The sequence below is a fragment of the Mytilus galloprovincialis genome, chromosome 1 (genome assembly GCF_965363235.1).
Source record: "Mytilus galloprovincialis chromosome 1, xbMytGall1.hap1.1, whole genome shotgun sequence".
Lineage (NCBI taxonomy): Eukaryota > Metazoa > Mollusca > Bivalvia > Mytilida > Mytilidae > Mytilus > Mytilus galloprovincialis.
This window is the reverse complement of record NC_134838.1, coordinates 68,845,356-68,867,108: the sequence shown is the minus strand read 5'-3', so window position 1 is coordinate 68,867,108 and position 21,753 is coordinate 68,845,356. Positions and strand designations below refer to the sequence as shown.

Below are 21,753 nucleotides of genomic sequence, written 5' to 3'. Positions count from 1 at the left end.
GCTAAGAATACTGGGTTAAGAAAGAGAAAAGCATTTGAATCATTGCCATAATAATGCAAGTCAAATGGGATAGAAGTAGATCAGCTAAAAACTTTTATGTTTCACTGCAATACAGAGATGGGCATATATACCAGTTTTTTTCAGTTGTTATAGAATAATAAAACAAGGAACATTTCAATAAACAAATATGCATTTGATATTAAACCAAGGTAGCCTTGATTGCCATCTGCACAAATATTATCATATTAATGTAGATGTAAAAGAAATGGTTCGGAACATGAAACGATTTCAAGAAACTTTATACAAGTGTTATTTCAACATAAGAAATATATGTGGCATGTTGAGTTCTGTTCTTTCTTCCATCCTATCATCTGATTTTAAGAATTGTCTTAAAAGCATTCTGTGTACAATTCTTTTCATGTCACAACCAAATCACGGACTCACGGGTATTTTTTGTGTGTTTTGTTTGCTGTCATATAAATGTGAACCTAACATTTCCTTTTATACCGATGACCCACTTACTATATATCATATAAAAATCAATTGACAGGTGCAATATATAAGGGCACTAGTGGTCTTGTGTCTTAAACCGCCCACCCTACCACAAACAGATCCAAATGACCCCAAAACTTTTGTTTGTTTTTCAAAAGAAGATAATAGAGTTGATTTTTTTTTAAATATTTGTCAGTATTTCAGTTTTTGATGAAAACATTTGTTTTAAAGATACCTGACTGTATATAGTGGTTGATACGGGAACAAATCGAATGCCACTCTCCCCATTTGATTGAAACATATATATATTTTTTCAACAATAAACCTTCCATTTTTTCCTTCGGTTTTATATAATCACGCACCCCCTTTCAAAAATACAGGATCCACCCTGATATAATATATTGCCGTGGACCGTGGAAGTATTATTACAGAAAAGATTATTTCCTATCATATCAATTGCTAATCCTGATCAGAGTATTGCATATTGATTATGCATCGTGACTAACGTGCAGAAAATATCAGTTTTACACTCAAACTTTTACTCGTCTGCAAATCATCATGATTCAGCTTTGATGACATCATCACTAGTATTGTAAAAACGGAGATCCTAGACAAAGGTGCGTTAGTTGTATGTGGTTCTTCACTCGCCTCGGCTACAACGTACTGCTAATCTAAAAGAGGAGAAACAGAAAAATATCAGACAAAGAAAAATGGTAAGGGAACATATTTTCTCGTAATTAACATGATTTTCAAATAATTTTAATCAATTACTTGATATTCGAGTTCCACGTTTATTTTTTATATTATGAACATAAAACACGGTCCGGTACTATAAACTTGATAAGCATGAATTTTGTTTATTCCATCACCATTTTATAATTAGATAACCTTGATCCATTTAGAATAGTTCCCCCTCTTTTCTAGTTCTGCTACTTTTCTTACAACTCTTTAGCCCAAAACAAACAATCCTGATAAAGTTTACATATAGCTGTATATATATATATATAAAGAATGAAAAAGAAAATTAAAAAGTAATCGTTTCCCAAATCTAGATCTCTAATTAAAAGATAAATAACAATTATTATTACATGAAAACGGATCTATATAGGAACCCCCCCTTTTTTTTCTATCCATCCAACTGCATTTTTTCAGTAATTGTTCGATTACGAATTTTCTTTCGTTTCTCATATTTCGTCAACGTGTTTTCTGTCCATAAGAAAACCCAACTCTGTCAATGTATACAAATAGCTATATATCAAGAATGTAAAAAAAAATGAATATTAATCCTAAATACTCAAGCGATATCTCTTAATTCAGATTCAATTAATACAGCACAAGATAAATAACTATCATTGCATGGTATTGGACAACTGATCCCCCCTTTTTACTGTCCTTTCCCGCTAATAACAACTCTTCAACGTGTTTCTGGTCAATCAGAAATTAACAACCCTACTTATGTAAGCAAAAATATCTTTAAAAGAAAATTGAACCGTCATCCTTTACTTACTGAAAATCGATATCTCTAAATTCAAACTCGGTTAGTTTTGCAAACGATTTCTACTAGAATTCCTTGAAATATCAAATTAATCTTAATTACGAATTACAGAAACAAATTTTATATGTATTAGATGAAACACCTAAAAATTGCCTACATCTAAACTTGTAAGAATTTTCTTTGTGGTGATATATCTTCAGATCTGATTGCAATAATTATGTTAAGATGTAGTGAACAAACATCTGTTCTGCTGAAAAGATAATATAGTAAGTTTTACTTTCTACAGATAAGAGGTGTCAATTTTAATTTGTACTTAGTATGTCTCTTTAAGTGTATGCTAGAGAAAGGATCAGTAGAATGTTTTAACAGTTAGACAATTTTGAACCTAGCATGAGTCTATGATAAGACAATATATATGAACTACATGAGTTCATAATGAGACATTTTACAAACTACATGGCCGAGTTCACTTAAACCTCTCGAGTTAACTTTACCTACTCGGGTTTCAACAATCCGAGTTTACTTGAACCACTCGAGTTAACCCCTCGTATTCTGGTTCCAACACTCACCGAGCCAGGGAAATCCTTGAATGACGTCAAACCAATGAGATTATTTCCTTTTTTTATGCGTGGTCAGGGCCTCACCCTAGAGTTACTTAGAGTTGTTCCGAAAAGCAACTCTAGTGCGTTCAGGTGATACCCTTGAAACTCTGAAGTCGATTCTAGAGTTTCAAGTGAACTCGGCCTATGAGTTCATAAACAGACAATCTACCAACTTCATGAGCTCATAGTGACACAATTTCTGAACTACAATGTACATGAGCCCATAATAAAGCAGTTTTGTGATACCATAATGTCAATGTATGTCACAATCTAGGAACTTCATGAGCCCAATAATGACACAATCTTGGAACTTCGTGAGCCCAATAATGACACAATCTTGGAACTTCGTTAGCCCAATAATGACACAATCTAGGAACTTCATAAGCCGAATAATGAAAAAATCTAGGAACTTCTAGAGCTCATTATGACACAATAAAGGAAAGCCATGAGACCAAACTAAAACAATCTTGTTCCTTCATGAGTTCATTATGACACAAACAAGGAAATTCTTTAGACCATTATGACACTCTAGGTACTTCAGGAATCCATGATTACTCAATCTAGGAACTTCATGGGCTCATACTGACACAATCTTGGAACTTTCTGGGACCATACATGCACAATCTATGAACTTAATCATTATGAGACCATAATGAGTCTTTTGACACAATAAAAGAACTTTATAGACCTCATCATGACACAACCTAGAAACTTCACGAGCCCATAATGACACAATATAGGAATGCCATGAGACTATACTAACACAATCTTGGAACTTTCTGAGACCATAATGACACAATCTAGGAACGTCATGAGACTATACTAACACAACCTAGAAACTTCATGAGCCCATAATGACATAATATAGGAACGGCATGAGACTATACTAACACAATCTTGTAACTTTCTGAGACCATAATGACACAATCTATGAATCACAGGATCCAAAAATGAGACAATACAGGATTTACATGAGTCCAATGACAATGACACAATCTAGGAACCTCATGAGCCCATAATGACACAATCTGGGATCCTCGTGAGCCAATTATGACACTATACAGGAACTATACCGTACGAAATATCAATTACATCAAAAGTTCAGAAAAATAATTCCGATTTTTCACTGGTAACACGTGCCTGTCCTTTACGAAGGAAGAAACAGCTTTTCTGATTGATCCTGATTAATTGCTTTTTGCTTAACGTTCAATGGCAAATATTTCATGCATATTTAGGACGCGAACAATTAATTATAAATATAATGAAAACAGCGGTTTATTGATTTCACGCATCTTCTCCCAAAGGTACGCTGAAAATCTAACTGTGTTTTTCGTACAATTACTGGTAATTTGTTATAATTACAAGCCAGACTTAAAGCTTTTTAGAAAGCTAATATTGTAAAACGTCTGCAATAATAGTACATTAATCAATTTTAGTATCTTGTAATTGTGTATTCGGTAACAACACATCAATTGATTTAGCAGTGAGAGTGTAATACACAAGGACAAAAAGAAGGTGGAAGAAAAATAATGTGTTATCAAACATGATTAATTTTTGCAGCGTAAAATGGGTTTATAAATATTTCCTGAAATCTTGTAAACTTTTATAAATCGCTTAACTTCTGCTGAAAGATCTGTAACAGATTGAAATTGAATGATTTCCCACTTATATGATATAATTTGACAGTATTTTTTAAATTTTATGTACTATGTTACAGTAAAATAAAGGTATGCAAATTCTAATTTTAAAATCTTGGTGAGGTCAAATCGAGATCAAAATTATTGTTTTGAAGTACACTTCAAGCAAACAAAAATAAGGTTTTGCTCTTTTTCGCGCTAATAATTCGTGATTAGCAGTCATTTTCGCTGACATCAATGCCATTCGGGACAATACAAATTATTAAACACTTCTACAAAACTGAAACACTTTAGCCTTATTTCAACTGAACTGTGCCCTCGAGCTTAAGCCTCAGTAAATTTAACCGAATAAAGCGTGAGAAAGTGGGAATCGCATCATCTTAATGTTCTTTACAATAGATCGAAATCTCATTAGCTGTACTTTATCTTCGTTTAAAAGCACTTGCAGAATATATATCATACATTAACTACATAGGCAAGAAACACTCGGGGGAGAAATGCATATCTACTGCACCGCTAATTCCTCGCAGATTCGCTCGCAGAAACACTTATACTAAAACAAATATATATCAAACATTTTTACACATTTGGGTTTACTGTAGTTTTCTTCAACTTTCATCACTAATTTCGACTAATATCCTAGTAATTACATTGATGTCAAGAATTCTATAATATATTTAGCACATTGTATCATTCGCGTTAATCGTTTAATCTACTTGCCAGTTTCAAATCATTTTCTGAATTGTGTAATAGGTAAAAGCAGACAGCCTTGATGGTGGTATTGCATAATTTTTGTAATATTCAATATAGTGAGGTAAAATTGACTTGATATTGTGTTGTAAACTGAAAGGTACTAGTATACGTGTTATATATACCCACGAGGCCGTTAGCCCGATGTAATATAACTTATTTTCGTCTCCATATTATGGTAATTGCAAAATGATTACAGCAGTTTGAAATCTTATTTTAGGATAAAGTGATAAATCATTTTCAGACTTCTTTAGGGAATTAAGTTTGTTATATATCTGTTGCGGAAAGCACGCGTCTGTTGTTTTTTTTTTAAATTGCGTGGGATCAAACTTCCGAAACTACCAGCCGATCAGCAAGACAAGAAGCATAACAAAGAAGACTGTCAAAATTCATATATGTACAAAATAGCAAGACAAAAAGCACACTGCAAAAAGAAAATCACAGGCTAATCATACATATATATATACCAAAAATTTTGACGGCATTTTAAGCCTCACAATTTTTGTTTGATTGTAAACCACACATCCGTGAGGAGTGTTTTTATTTAAACTAAAACAAGGATTTAGGACATTTCAGCAACTTTAATAGGTATATGTGTTTAATTAAAAGCCATAGTCTTCTCTTTTTTTTTTTAGACTTTTCACAATCTAAAAATACTTAAAATTTGATAACGATACCTTATTTTTTAAATTTTATTCAAATTAACAAGTAAACTGTATGAATCATTCAATCAATAAAGAAAATTTCAGAAATGTCAGAATCAGTTTCTCTTATTCTCTGCAAACTATCAGTTTTGATTTATTTGTTTGGAGCAGCAACCATGTTTCTGATCTGACGTGTATAAAATTTATGTATTTTATAAAACCTGGCAAGACATTCACTTTCGTTGTTATAAAATATCAATTAAAGGAAGACGAGACTGGCACATCTTTGTTTTACAAGTTTCTCTGAGTATATATAACCCTTACGTTGATAAGCAAAAATTAGAAAGCGTTTATACATATAGAGGTCCTCAAATTAATATGTATAAGTGACTTTAGAACAAACACTTGAGGCATGGATCCACTTTGTTTAATTTTCATATAACGTGAAATTAAAATTTCCTTGGTATATTGCAACTTTGTCACTTATTAAATGTGTTCTTGTTCTTACCATGAAAAAAAGAATAGATAAGCAGCACGTATACATTGATTGTCATTTTGGTCAGGAGTTACTTTGACCAACGTCAATATATATAAGGTAGCAACCATTTAACGTTTAAAAAAAAGGGGGTTGGTGGTAGGTGTATTGGTTCTTTTTTTTCAGAGTCGGAAATTTTGATTTAGCTTCTCAACGCTATCAAACAATTTTCTTTTCTCAATATTTAACACTATAAGGTGAGGGGGGAATTATTTTGATGACATGTACACTGTGCAACTGTACCAACAGAAAACATACAAATGAAAAAGATCAAACAAAATTCATATGAAATATAATATTTATAGTGTAAGTAAAAGTCATTGAAAGATAATATTTGTCTGTTTCTTCCAAGATCATGATAGACAACAGCAATAGGTATATATTAAATAGAAAAGATAAGAATTCACAATGGATCTATTCCTGTCACAGATGATGCCTGAGAAACAACTGTTCATGTATTATAATATTCACATTTTACGGCATGTGCATGTGCGAAATAATTGCATTTATTATAGGAAAAAATCTTAAGTAAACTCTCTATAAACATACAAAGGAAATTAACGTCTGTAATAACATTTATACAGGAGATTCACACATTAACGCATCAGATCATTTTACTGCATTAAACTACGTTTGAAAACACCATTGAAACAACGTAAAAACAGATAGATTTGTCATGGCAACTCGTTCTCACAATTAGATTCAACTTAACGCCCTATTTCATGTGTCAACAGAATAGTGTTAAATTTCGTTATGGAACTTTCAAAAATATAGCAAAGTATGCTAAACTATGGAGTTTTGCTGTGTGGTTTTTAAAAACATCTTGATTCCTTCAAAATGCATGCATTTCATGCAGATTGTCAGGAAGATTATCCCGAATGAGAAAACTCATCTGCGTAGTTGAGTCATATGCTCTTAATTTCAGGAGTCCCACATTAAATCATGTTATTTGCACTCTGCATGGTTTAAGAAAGTCAAGATCAAATTGACATATATTTTTGAACAACTCTTTTTTATTATCATCCTAAAAATACAAAGAAATTATAATTGCTATAGTTCTGTTAGTCATACTGCATCGCCATCAAGTATATAATGATGATCAAAAACCTGCCTTTAAGTAAACATTGCTAATCGCTTCCTTTTGATATGCATTTTTTATATCGATAGCACAAAACACTTAATTACAAGAGCCATAATTTTACGTTGTAACTATAATTATTGTAATGTTATGGTATTTAGGACTTGCTTAATGCATTATCATGAAATCATCCGAAGAGCCTTTCAAGAGCTGTGAAATGTATGTTCCACGCGCCAGGCACGTTCTGTCGACTGCTGGGTTAGACAGGAGATCAATTTCAATAAAGTGACAACGAATGCCAGATGATTTGTTTCGAAATAAAGTTAACAGACAGATGTTTTGGTTGCGTAATATTTTCGTTTTTTCCCTCAAGCATAAATTTCCTATCCGTACGGTAATTGCGAATATCGCTGCACTCAAATTTTGCTATGGTTTCGACATGACGTCTAAACGTGAATTCCAAATTACGGTTAAATTTTTATTTTTGTAAGATCGTAACCATAGTACCTACAAAGTATTCTCCTGTAAGGAGATAAAAAAAAAAAAGAAGGAATAAACCGGTTTTAATAATTGCAATCTTAACAATAGAAATCTTAACATTGTCTTTCTTTTTTCAGAGAGAATGCATATCAATCCATGTTGGTCAAGCAGGCGTTCAGATTGGCAATGCATGCTGGGAACTGTATTGTTTAGAACACAACATTCAGCCTAATGGAACCATGCAAGATGAAAAGGCAATTATGTCGAGCGGTGACGAGTCATACAACACATTTTTCAACGAAACCAGCCATGGCAAACATGTACCAAGAGCTATATATGTTGACCTTGAACCGAGTGTTGTAGGTATGTATATTGTTTAAAGGCTTGTATCATTTGTAAAGTGTGTAGTTGGGGCAAGTCTTTTTTTGCAGATAATTCTGATATTTATATATCATCACATGTATCGAGAAAGACTTCGTTAATGTTTTACTCGCTCAGCATTTACTATATTGTTTTAACGTTGGATGACAGATCTTACATGGTGGTCTTCTTTAAAATCCCTAAAATCCAACAATGACAAAACTGGATAGAAAATATCATATCTTTTCTCTGAAGAAATATTAGATATTTAATAGATATAAAGCTTTTTAATTTCCATATATATTGCTTTGAAATGATATCTTTATCACTTGGGTTTTACTATCTTCTTCTTTTTTTGCTTTGTTAATAATAATTATGGTGAAGAAAACAAAGGTGCGTTTTACAATTAACTCAGACATGCAAAGTTCATTTAGAATATGTATTCTTGGATCCAATTGTAGATGAAGTGCGTACCGGATCATACAGAGAACTTTTCCATCCAGAACAACTAATTAGTGGCAAAGAAGATGCTGCTAACAACTATGCTAGGGGACACTATACCGTCGGCAAAGAAATTGTTGATTTGGTGCTAGATAAAATACGAAAAATGGTAAGTAGCGAGATAACCAGAAATATATGTTTGAGTATACATGTATGTCTGGATATATTCATAGGAGGCAACAAAACACTCATTGTAAAAATACAAAATACACCCATGTCTTATTTAAAGTCTAAACTCAATTTTTAAGGTCCGCGAAAGAGAAATTTAACTTCAACTGGACATTGAATATTTGACTGATTGTTTGCCAAACGTCAAGTGGCAGCTATTCCATGAATATTCAGGACGAACCTAAAATGAGTACTAAATTAAACCATTTGGTTCTGCAATGTGGTTCGTCTTGACAATCGTCTTAAGGCCAAGGAACAATAAATGGGCTTAATCACAGATTTTGCTTTAATGTAGTATGCAGCCTTTGGCTCTTTGAACTTTAATTGAAAATCCAAAAAAATATGTGTTTATATATATATCTTTTATTTTCTGAAATATTGCTGATTTAATTTTTTCTAAACAAGATGTTTAACTACTTTGAAAGAATTCAATCAGCAATACTTCAGATGATAAAAAAGATAAATGCATTATTTTTTTCCGATTTTCAGTAATAGTTCAACGAGCCAGAGTTGTATGATATTCCAAATTTTATCAAAATTATGACGCAGCCTATTTACTGTAACTTGTAAAAATAAACGGGACATATTTGCCACTGGACGTTTAAGCAAACAACAACTAATCATCAGTTTGACAATGATGTATAGCTTTGCAATTGCGACATTATGCCTTCAAGTTGATAAACTGACTGTATAACTTGTATTTAGAAATGTTAAAGATTAGATATATAGAAAAAAAAGTAAATTTATTATACAGAATGTTCTATTAACATATGTTTTACTTAATGTTTGATTAATGACACTATCTTGAAAAAGAAAAGTTAAGAAACTTAAGTAGAAAATTAGTTCTTGTTTTGATTTCAATGTCTTATCATAACACCGATGACTCTATGGAAGAATCTTTGATAATTTAGTCGTGTTTTCTTTATTATTTGATTGCAAAAACCTGCAAATGTTGCTAATATATTGTAGCGGAATTACATAATGTGAAAGAATATCAAGAACAGATATATAAATAATGTGTAGTACAAAATTAAAAATCTAAGTAGAAAACTTGAGAAAGTTTATGAGATACCATAGAAACAGACAGCTTAACGTATTTTGTGGGAAAATAAAATATGAATGCAAATACTAAATCAAACGCAAGAAGTTATTTTGGCTCTTATCCTTTCTTGAGCAGTTTTTACACATAATGTAAAAACTAAGGACATTCGTTTCGTTATGTTAACGTCATTTCGAATAAAATTGTAGGTTTTAAGCGTTTTATTTTATTTGTTGTCAATACAGTTAGAACCACAAAACTAAAACCATTTACATGCATATTATATATTTATATATGTTTAAAGAGTTCTTTCACTTTTTCCTCTTTAGGCTGACATGTGTACTGGATTACAAGGTTTCTTAGTCTTTCACAGTTTCGGTGGCGGTACCGGAAGTGGTTTCTCCTCCTTGTTAATGGAACGTCTGTCTGTTGATTATGGGAAGAAATCTAAGCTTGAGTTTGCTGTATACCCAGCCCCACAGGTAATCATCAATTGTTATTGTCAACACTAATTAGAAAACTCAGCAGAATTTTCTTAGAAAAAATTAAGTAAAATTATTAACAGTACCAATTTTACTGCAGAACTTATGCAGATTTCGGAATTTATTTTTAAACGTATTCCGATATTGTGTAAGTAAATATTAGAGTGATATGAATATTAACTAGAAAGAATAGTAACTGGACAATTTAAAGTTAGATATCACCTGTTCCTAGATATACGGAAGCGTATTAGGGCCAAGACATCCTCTTTTATTGAATTTTTCAATCGATTGTCAACATTAATCTTTGAATTATCAACTTTAATATGGGAATTATGAACTTTAATCTTGGAATTTCCAACTTTACTTAATTAAAATTTTCGCGTTTGGATGCATGAAACGTGTTTGATTCTTGTTGACTGTTCGTTATGCTCTTGGACAGGTTTTTTAAGTGACTTTGTGTAGTGTATATTTGCAGATCTGACGAATGTAAAGTGCATTTGTAATCGGTGATAATCGTTAAACATATTTATCAGAAAGTTAATAACACGACTATTTCTTTACTTTACTTGTAGATTTCTACAGCTGTTGTAGAACCATATAACGCCATTTTGACCACTCATACAACATTGGAACATTCCGATTGTGCATTCATGGTTGATAACGAGGCTATATATGATATATGCCGAAGAAATCTTGATATAGAACGTCCGTCCTATACTAACCTCAACCGACTCATTGGACAAATTGTCTCCTCAATTACTGCGTCTTTACGTTTTGATGGTGCTCTCAATGTTGACTTGACTGAATTTCAGACCAATTTAGTGCCTTATCCACGTATCCATTTCCCATTGGTTACCTATGCACCAATCATATCAGGTAATTCGGCAGTCTTAGTCAGCTAAAATATTTTGAATGAACTTTTATTAAGATAATTTGTCTATAATTGTAAACCTTTCATTTGAATTTAGAAAAAGAGACTATAAACTTACAAAAATAAAACTAATAAAAAAATCACTTAATTAAGGTGGTATGGGAGTCTAAAATATAAATGATAGAATTTGTTCATACTTTGCCAAAACGTAGTATCTATTGATATATGTTCAAAACTATAATAAAAATGATAGGTCACCGTGCATTTTCATAAACTACACGTTGTGACGTATTGATTTTACAGGAAAAAACACAATTTTGTGATTAGAAACTAAACTAAATGATAGAGTTGTATGATAAATTACGAAAAGATAGCTTTCAGAATTTGCTTTGAGAATATCAAAAGAAAAGAAAGGGTCACAGTACGTCCCCCCCCCCCCCCCATCCCCCACGACTTAAATACCGAATAGAAAAATTACATGTATATTCCTTCAAAAATTGCACTGTTTAAATAAGAGTTACCTCCCCTTAAAGTTCAAATTTAAAAACATTTTAAAACAACCAAAAATAATTTACACTTATAAAAATATTATTATTTATAAGTTATATTCTCATAGACTGGTTCTTTTAAATGAACATTTATATTACATATCTGCATTCCTGCATCAAATTTTGCTAACTTGATAGAAAATCTGGACCTCAGGTTCTCTGTTTTTTTACAATTCAAGATGGCGAAAGACTCCCAACCACCTAAAGGTCAGCAAACAGTCTTCAAAATAGCTATATAAAATAGAATGTCATGGATCAAACGTAATATATCCAGTCTTATTGCGAAGTTACAGAGACAATCAGAGGGTGGCTTCAATGCCAAATGCCAATTGTGATGTACGGTACCAGTTTCCACTGAATTGTTGGTGTCTTGTTCGCGGTCCGCGTCCAAGCTATGTCGATATACATGTATGAAAAATAAACTTAATGTGTTCTCCTTTGTTTTCATGGTATAGTATCTTATTGTAGGATAAATATTATATATCAAATGAATATTAAGTTGTATACTATTGCCATCTATTTTTTTTTAAGCTGAAAAAGCCTACCACGAAGCTATGTCGGTATCAGAGATAACTAATGCCTGTTTCGAGCCATGCAACCAAATGGTTAAATGTGATCCACGTCATGGAAAATATATGGCATGCTGTATGTTATATCGTGGTGACGTAGTACCAAAAGACGTTAATGCCGCCATTGCCACAATTAAGACGAAACGATCAATCCAGTTTGTAGACTGGTGCCCGACTGGTTTTAAAGTAGGGATCAACTATCAGCCCCCGACCACTGTACCAGGTAATATAAAGATTGTTTGCTCAAATAATATTTTTATTTTGTTTAAGTGTAAAAATTAAACTTTTGAGCTTCAACTCATCATTATATAGTTCAATGAAGTCTTCAGTTTTAATTTTGATATTCTTATTTCAACAGAAACAATTGAAAGATTACATTTTAAGAGACTGAGTTTGCCTTGGGCTGGGATTATTTTACTTTTCTAACAACTAGAAATCGTTCGTTCTGATAAAGTACCGTATTAGCCCTAACGTAATTTGGAATATTCAAAGAAAATAACAACAATTTGTATTTGCAAAGCGTATATAGAATTCCAAATTTAATATGACAAAAATATTGGCTTACATAACCTGTATTTTATATCTGAAGTACATGATATAGAAAAAATATGTCATATACACACAACACCATTGCTGATAGGTAAGAAGTGTCTTTTTCTGTTTTTAGCATGATTCATTTTTTTTGTATGGCGTTCTCCTTTGTAGGTGGAGATTTAGCTCAGGTACAAAGAGCCGTCTGTATGTTAAGTAACACTACCGCTATAGCCGAGGCGTGGGCCAGATTGGATCACAAGTTTGACTTGATGTATGCTAAGAGAGCTTTTGTACATTGGTATGTTGGTGAAGGTATGTTCAATTCTTAATATTACTTGTAATAAAAATCCTTATTATCCATCAGTGTTTTTTTCGAACATCTCTTGGAATAAAATGTTTTACCAACGAATTTAATCTTTAAATTTCTAGAAATATAAATCTACTATAATATTTGTTAAACTTAATAAGACTGATATAATACAAAAATTGTTGTCTTGAAAGATAGGTTTACAATTTGCCAATTTAAATCATGAAGGTATTTTATGTAAATAGCATTTCAAATTATTTTGATGCAGGTATTTTCAAAGAATTTTACTATTTTTCGGTTCTTATTTCAAATTTCAAAATTTGACTTGTCGCCCTTTGACAGGTAAATTAGTAATCTCAAACTTCAGATATCAATCTTAAAAGCTTATACCTAAATAATACAATGTGTTACAATCGGCACAAGTGTCCGTCCGTCTGTCTATTCGTGTGTCTTGTAAAAGCAATTTCTCCACTACCACTTGACAGACATTACTTAAACTTGCACAGCTGGTAGAACATTACACAAGAAAGTACATATAGAGCAAAATATCGGTACAACTTAAGATAATTATATTTACTAACTTCAAAATGCAAAAAGGTTTGCGTGACTACGGGGTCATTGTTACGGTAGTTCACAAACAGTTCTAGTTGTGTGCAATAATGAATAAAAACGTTTAGAAATTCAAAAAAATAATTTATCTATAAATATACGGGACATACCTACTGCTATTGTCACGCGCTATATATATATATGCCCTAACAGACAAATACAGGGGGATATTTAAGTTAAGATATATTGATGATACAAATCATAATTGATACTAAATCATGAATTAAATCAACTTTTGAAGGAATGGAAGAAGGTGAATTCTCGGAAGCAAGAGAAGACATGGCAGCTTTGGAGAAAGATTATGAAGAAGTTGGTGTCGAGTCCACCGACGAAGGTGACGAAGCAGAAGAAACAGAAGAATATTAATTAGATTAAATAATTTCATTACAGGGGAACAAAATGTTACAAAGAAAAATGTTCTATTTTTATGTCTTCCTATTATTTAATCAATTTTTGATATGCATTCAAAATGTAATATTTATAAACTTTTATTTTAAGTGTGCCTTCATTGTAAATATTGAATTAAGCCAAATTCTTTAATATGTTTACTTTATGCATATATAATTTATTTATTAATTTATTCTTTAAATCTGAATTTGCGTTTATGCCAAACTTAATATAACAATAGAATAACTAAATGTAGAATGAATATATCTTCTTTTTTCGAAGCACATTCGTAAATGTCGGTAGACGCCACAAAAATAAAATTAGGAATTCAAGGTCCTAAAGTACAATGATAATCCTACTAGATATTGCTATTTTATTACGGTACAATCCAATAAACTGCAGAGCTTAACTTTACTTTGGGGCTAAAATAGCTATAAACACAAACGCCCTTTCTTACATAGTAAAAGTTACCTACTCCAAAATATATTGTGTCGACTGTCATCACAAAGAAAATTTGTAAAATTTTACATTTGAACTATCGATAAATGAATAAATAATCCAGTTTACAGGGCTAATTATTTAATGGTAAAATGCCGGCTACAATTAATGTTCCCGAACAGATATTATGGTTAAAATACATGCTCATGCGACATATCTAATCAGCGTAAGGTTTATCAAAAGTAAACAAGCTTGTCACGATATCGGTTTAAACTTTATCAGAAATTAAAAAAAGTTTTAAATTTTAATGTAAGGATAATGATAATTAATATTTCAAATTTGACAGATAAATTATCACTAAAGTTAATCTTAATTTTGACATCCATTTATATAACAAACTTCTATTGGGATCATTTGATTTTTTTAAAAGGTCTTAAATTAAGAAGAAAAACATAAGATAGGAAACTGATGTTGTTGACAACACAACTCCATCTATACTCTTGACAAACAAGGGAATAGCATTGTTTGTCTGTTTGATTCATATCAAGAATCCGTCCAATTTACTGTACTAGTGCGGCGCTCTCATCTATAAATCTTATATTTATTCTGCTTTCCTATATAGTTATTAACCTTCATATCAAACTGACCAGTTATTAGTCTGAACCAACGGCGGCTTTAGATACGTTGTGAGAATATGATAAGATCTGAATGTACTTCTGTAAAAAAAAATACGGGCTATTTAATATGCGTCCGTGCTTGACTATTTTTTAACCCTAGAAGAAATTGTACAAATACAAAAAAAATGCTTACTATCGAATTAGTGTAAAACATGATTGTTTTATTCACTCAAGGTTGTAAGGTTGTTTACTTCCCAAAAGGGGCGGATAATGGAAAAGAAGTAAGAGAGGGGCTTACGGTTGTTTTATTTAGACTTGTGCATTCTAATTCTAAGTAAGTTGATAACAATGTTTCTATGGACGATTTTATCAAAGTTAACCTTATATGGTAGTGTAATTTTATGTGTGAATGTGCTTTTATAAATAGATTGTGTACATGGTTGACCAAACATAATTGACAATTTGTAGAATAATAATTTATTTTCTATTTATTTATTTCTTGAGTTATGATAAATATTTATAATTCATCTCAAACATAGTATATATATACCACTAGAGTGTGTGTATTAGTCTCATTTGAAAATGACTAACATTTCACAACATTTTGAGTTGAGAGAACATGTTTGCATTTGTATTCTTAATGGATTAAAATATTAAAAGTACAATCTTTATTGATATTCCATTTACTAAATTGAAAAGGAAAACATGGATTAAAGTTTACTGCTGACTTGCTTGTGTCATGGGAAAACCTATACTTATTTACGAAGGTGGGTCGAGGTCATTTTTATAAACAATTTTTACATACTGGTTTTTGACATCGCTCTTAGTTTAGTGATTAAGAAGATTTAAATAACATGATAAACAATAGCACATGCATTTAAAAAATATTAAAACTATTTGCAACCCAGAAATTAATAAAATGACCCGAGCGCATTTGAAATTAAGTTATACATAGGTATATGGCCACTCTAGACTTCATTCACAACAAAACACAGATATACACTCAAACTTCTTGCTTACACAACGACGATCTTTGAGCTCAGTTGGGTAGCTGTTTCATTTACAATCATACCAAATCTCCTTTACTATATATGTATATGTTCCAGAAGATTAAAAGTATACTAATCTTGAACTATGAATTGACCGAGTATGTGGTAAATAAACTGCTGACTCAATGGTGCAAATGAGCACACACATATATTGCATGCATATTCACAAAGTCAACATTTCAGTTATTTTTATTCATATTGCTATATACTACAAAGTCAGAAATAGTTGGTCAGAATTTGAACGTGTAACTCCGAAATGGCGCGTACTTAGTTGAGAAAGCAGTAAATACCAATTTAAAATTCTTCAATTTTGACTCAGTCAGTGTTTTACCCCCCGACAATTCACTGTACTATATTCTCTTAGGCGAGCACGAGACTCAGACACGGATCCAACCATTTTGAAAGTGGGTGGAAATCCACGGAACAGCATGAGACGTTCACATAATATACAACACAAATCGATAATGTGGGGAGAGGGACACTCCCCCATGGATGCGTTAATGAAACCAACGAGTGGTTTATATATGAAGAAACAGCTGCATAAACATGACACTGACACTAACATTAAATTTTGTTTTTAGGAAACAAAAAATTCCAAGGTCAATAATCAGTAACAAGCATTACAAAACGAATTCAGAATATGTTATCTATGAGAACATTAAACAGAGTTTACAATAACAATGACATACACTTAGAGCATAGTTCGATTTAATGGATTTCTTGTCTGCCAACACTAATAATCTCGAAAAATTATTTTTCTTCTTTTACTTACGATGTTAGTTACACTACGGAATGTAGGTTTATAGTCTGTCTGTCTGTCTGTCTGTCTGTCTGTCTGTCTGTCTGTCTGTCTGTCTGTCTGTCTGTCTGTCTGTCTGTCTGTCTGTCTGTCTGTCTGTCTGTCTGTCTGTCTGTCTGTCTGTCTGTCTGTCTGTCTGTCTGTCTGTCTGTCTGTCTGTCTGTCTGTCTGTCTGTCTGTCTGTCTGTCTGTCTGTCTGTCTGTCTGTCTGTCTGTCTGTCTGTCTGTCTGTCTGTCTGTCTGTCTGTCTGTCTGTCTGTCTGTCTGTCTGTCTGTCTGTCTGTCTGTCTGTCTGTCTGTCTGTCTGTCTGTCTGTCTGTCTGTCTGTCTGTCTGTCTGTCTGTCTGTCTGTCTGTCTGTCTGTCTGTCTGTCTGTCTGTCTGTCTGTCTGTCTGTCTGTCTGTCTGTCTGTCTGTCTGTCTGTCTGTCTGTCTGTCTGTCTGTCTGTCTGTCTGTCTGTCTGTCTGTCTGTCTGTCTGTCTGTCTGTCTGTCTGTCTGTCTGTCTGTCTGTCTGTCTGTCTGTCTGTCTGTCTGTCTGTCTGTCTGTCTGTCTGTCGATGAAAATCATGCATATTCAACTTATTTTATTATCGTAAAACTTTCAAGTAATTTAAAGAAAAACTGTTGAAACATCAAACTAGATATCGCCGCTTCGTTTGAAAGCAACTATACTCGAGAACTTTTCGCCACTATGATCTTTCAAAGTATAGCCTTTAATGCGTGCTTTATAACGACACTTGTGACGAATACCATATTTGCTTTTCGAATACTGTTTTGTAATTCAGTCCGTATATTTTTTGCTACAAGCATACATGTGTGTTGTCGACAGATTTCATCAGCTAAAATAGCCATAGGTACACAGAGGTTGTATATCGTTAGGTAGCATATCATAAGTTGGAGATGCTACCAAATATGATACAGATTGTACTGTATAGTTCTATACTGATGTCATAATAACCTATATTTCCTTATTTTATGTATCATTATCAAATATTAAGCTTTATAGAGAAATAATCATTAGACAATGTGCATGCCACGGCGAATATTACTTGCAGTGTGGTATTTTTCTGCATTTCTATGATATGACCTAAACCACGAAAATAGAAGAATATCGAATTAAAACATTGAATTATAAAAAAACATACAATATGATAAAAAAAAAAAAAAATAACACATCATTCCGATATTGAGAAATATTTACGTACAGTGAAAAATAAATGCTTAACTAATTGATACGAAGTCTAGTGTCAATATTGAATAATTGTGCATTATATGATAAGGTGACTCGGGTCAAATCTAGTGGATACTCCAAACATTTATTCAATAGTGACAAGAGAAATAATGATCATTTATTGATAAGGAAAGACACGATAAGATAATCGATATTCCATTGAATCGGAATTGATTTTTTTAAGGTAAACTTTGAGTAACGACAATGAGAATAATGGCTTTTGAAAATATGAATGTATGAGAATAGACTTAAAGTAAGTTCATGCTAAATGAAAAAAAAAGAAAAAAAGTACGACAGAGCAGAAGGTCAACTATACCTGAACCGCTAAATAAACCCTTATTGTTAACGAAATGATATAAAAATACCATCCATGTTTTTATAATTACGTCTTCGAAAAAGATATGAGAGAGAGAGAAAAAGGGGGTAAAAATGATGTTGTTTTTGGTTACATATAATGTCTTGTTAGGATTAAGAGCTATGTAGATCTCTCACAATGGAAAAGAACTGGTGGTGGACCAATTTGATTCATTATAAAAAAAATCTACACTCACATAAACGAATCATATATTGCTGCTCTACATATCGAATTCGCTGTAAGATCACAAACACCTGTATATAAATTTATCAATAACGTCACATCTGAGCATTGAAGCACACAGATATATGCGCAACTTACGAAGCAAATTCTTCGACTCCGATCTTTCTTGAAGTCCTGCATGCATGCATGCAGATTTTCAATGATGACCTTTGGTCCTTACTAGGAAGTGGCATGACGGATGCGAGTTGAATTACAATATCAGCAAAATACAGGCTTCAAGGGCATGAAATCTAACGAATATCAGTACATGTATACATAATGATAATTTTGCCTATACTGTTAATATGATAAAATACACAAAAAACAGCAAGAAAATAAAATTACCAAAAGATACTGCCATACAGTTCGGTTCGGTTGTACAATACAACAATCTAAATAAATATAAAATCGATAGAGGACAGATAAAGAAATACAAGTGTTTATAGTATAACATTCGCTATAACTTAAAATATGAATGCATGCATGTGTCTAGGATTTTGCCACAATGATCTAAGTACTTGTAAGCGGACTGTTGGGCAGACTATAGTAATATTTGAAGGGAACTTCTTGCTAAATTTAAAAATTCATCAGGATTCCATGTTAGTCTGCATATTAAACATGGCGAACCTTTTCAAGCGTAATGGAAAAGAGCCATGAAACATATATATTATGCTTGTCTAGATGCCAGTGATTTTATTGTATGTAAGTTTAATACGATCATATTGCCAGTCAATTTATTACATAATTTGTTATATTTCTTTGTCCTATAAAATTATTAGCTAATTGATATTATGAAACCGCAGTTTTTTGTATTTAATGCACTGACTTATGAGTAAATTAATCGACATCTAGTAAGAATTCCCGTGCTATGGGTTGTCTTGAAATTGCTATTTTTAATATCAATAGAACAAATACAAAGTTACATAGAATATAAAACATATCAATAACTTAAATAACCGCATGCATTTTTGAATTACTAAATTAAATAGTTTAGTTAGGAGAACATATACAAGTGAACATCACGTCCAAATTTACACAGCTTTTCTACTGATTCAGAAGTTGTAGATTTTAATGAAAACTCTAATTTTGGATTTTCTAGGAAAATAACATTTTTTTATTTTCTTCCGAATAGGAAGGTAAAACTTACCATGCAGATAACGTAGTGGTGTTCGTAACCCATACCCAAGTTGGAATAGATATCCCTGGAGGACGCGGTGTGTCAGTCCGAATGGGATAACTATTTTACATCCCAGCTGTTTTAGATTAGACGAAAACCCATTTACAATTCATAAAATTTAGTTTAGAACGCCACACACGCATTATAATAAACTTTATATATTACTATATAATGTATACCCTTAATTACCCCCGAACACGATGAGTAATGAAACAATGTTAACTCCAACCACTGGCCAATCGGCCCACACTAGATCGCCACTTTAAAAAAAAAACGCCCCACTCCTACTTAACGACTCGCCCCACTTTTGAAAAAGTGTAAAATCAAATTGAACAACTGACTTATTAACGAAAAGGGTTTTAACCGCACTGAATAAAGGTCTGCCAACTCGATCCACTCATGATCACCCCTACCAGATCACCCCACTCATGAACATATCTTGCTTCCTTTAAGTATGTTAAATTACTGATAGTTGGCATCCAGTCGTCCTGGTGTAGTGGTATGTGTCGTGGGACAATAAAGATAAAAACAAACTGTGTCGTGGGTTGATATGCTTAAGATTTTGAGTTCGAATCCCAGCATATACACTGGATTTTTCTACGTCAATTTTGATAGATAGTCTTTTCCGTATAATTAATTATAAGTTTTATAGTGGATTTGACATTCCCGCCAAAACGGTGGAAAGCATGCAAAACAAAGAAACTCAAGCTGCGGTTATCTGGTAGTGGTGATCCGGCTCAGATCACCCCTGTTAGAACAAAGATGTAACTCGAAAGACCATACCATCTTCTTATCGTATTAAACTGGTAATTGGTGACTTCTACGTCTAAAGTATCAAAGTTGTTGGTTGGTAAAAAATTAAAATAGATATAAAGGTTTGTCTCCGCGTTAGAAGATCTCATTTTGATATTAAATAGTGAAGGATAATGAAAATTTTATTTTAAATTTCTAATTTGTTTTCCTATACCTGCTCGCTGCCTAAGGCCGATAGGGGACCTAAACATTGGTTTTCATCAACTTACCCGATAGCCTTTCTGTATGATATCCTTTTTGTTTCATTTATGAAACTTTCCAAACGAATCATACTTGAATATAAATGTTCTTTCCAAATATCCAACCCCGAAAATTTAACCTTAAGACTAGATAAGAGTAATCATACTTTAAATCTTTATTGAGTCAGGCAGGATATGATGACGAATTTATAGATAACATGACTAAATTAATAAAACTGTTACCATTTTGTAAAATTGAAAAACAATTAGTGACTGTAAAACAAAGTTTACTTCCGGTTAGTTTATCCGCTTTTTCTGACAAGTTTGAAAGTTCCGCACTTCCATTCAAATTTTTTTTTACATTCAAACACAATCAAAAATTTAAAAATAAATAAAATATATAATATAAAAAAAATGTGTTTTATTATTTTTTATACACTTAAAGATGTTGCTTATAAAGGAATAGCACAAAAAATGTGGTACCTTAAACTAAAGATTTGTGTCTTTTAACTGTATTTGGACTTCGGATAAAAATTTGATGAAAGTATAATTTATATTTTGTATTTTTCAATATATTTGTTTTGGTTGTGTTACTAAGTGTAAAACGTCACCTTCCCAGAAGATTTACGATAGTATGGACTTGACTTGTCTATAATTGATATAAGAAATATTCTTTATCAAAGCATTTCATTATCAATGATTGTGCAACTCTCCAACACCAACCTATGGGTTTTCCCCAGTAGATTTAAAAGGCTCTTTGAATATATAAATACAGTAATACGTA

General features: G+C 32.2%; 1 protein-coding gene across 2 annotated transcripts; it reads left to right on the top strand.

The window, feature by feature from the left end:
• The first annotated feature begins 1,065 nt into the window (after positions 1-1,065).
• LOC143082546 (tubulin alpha-3 chain-like) lies at positions 1,066-15,814 on the top strand. Of its 2 annotated transcripts, none has more exons than XM_076258275.1 (8): positions 1,066-1,205; positions 7,851-8,076; positions 8,535-8,683; positions 10,111-10,263; positions 10,836-11,139; positions 12,214-12,474; positions 12,957-13,097; positions 13,943-15,814. In XM_076258275.1, exons 1-8 carry the CDS (start codon positions 1,203-1,205, stop codon positions 14,065-14,067), a joined length of 1,362 nt encoding a protein of 453 aa, XP_076114390.1. In that variant the 5' UTR covers positions 1,066-1,202; the 3' UTR covers positions 14,068-15,814. The 2 variants fall into 2 exon arrangements, with proteins under 2 accessions (XP_076114390.1, XP_076114383.1); XM_076258268.1 differs by lacking the exon at positions 1,066-1,205 and adding an exon at positions 7,658-7,702.
• Positions 15,815-21,753: the final 5,939 nt, after the last annotated feature.

Bases quoted from the DNA above. Each gene is read 5' to 3' on its own strand.
- LOC143082546 (XM_076258268.1), top strand. From the start codon at position 7,673: ATGACGTCTAAACGTGAATTCCAAATTACG. The intron at 7,703-7,850 runs GTTAAATTTTTA...TTCTTTTTTCAG, and splicing joins AACGTGAATTCCAAATTACG to AGAGAATGCATATCAATCCA. The intron at 11,140-12,213 runs GTAATTCGGCAG...TTTTTTTTTAAG, and splicing joins CTATGCACCAATCATATCAG to CTGAAAAAGCCTACCACGAA.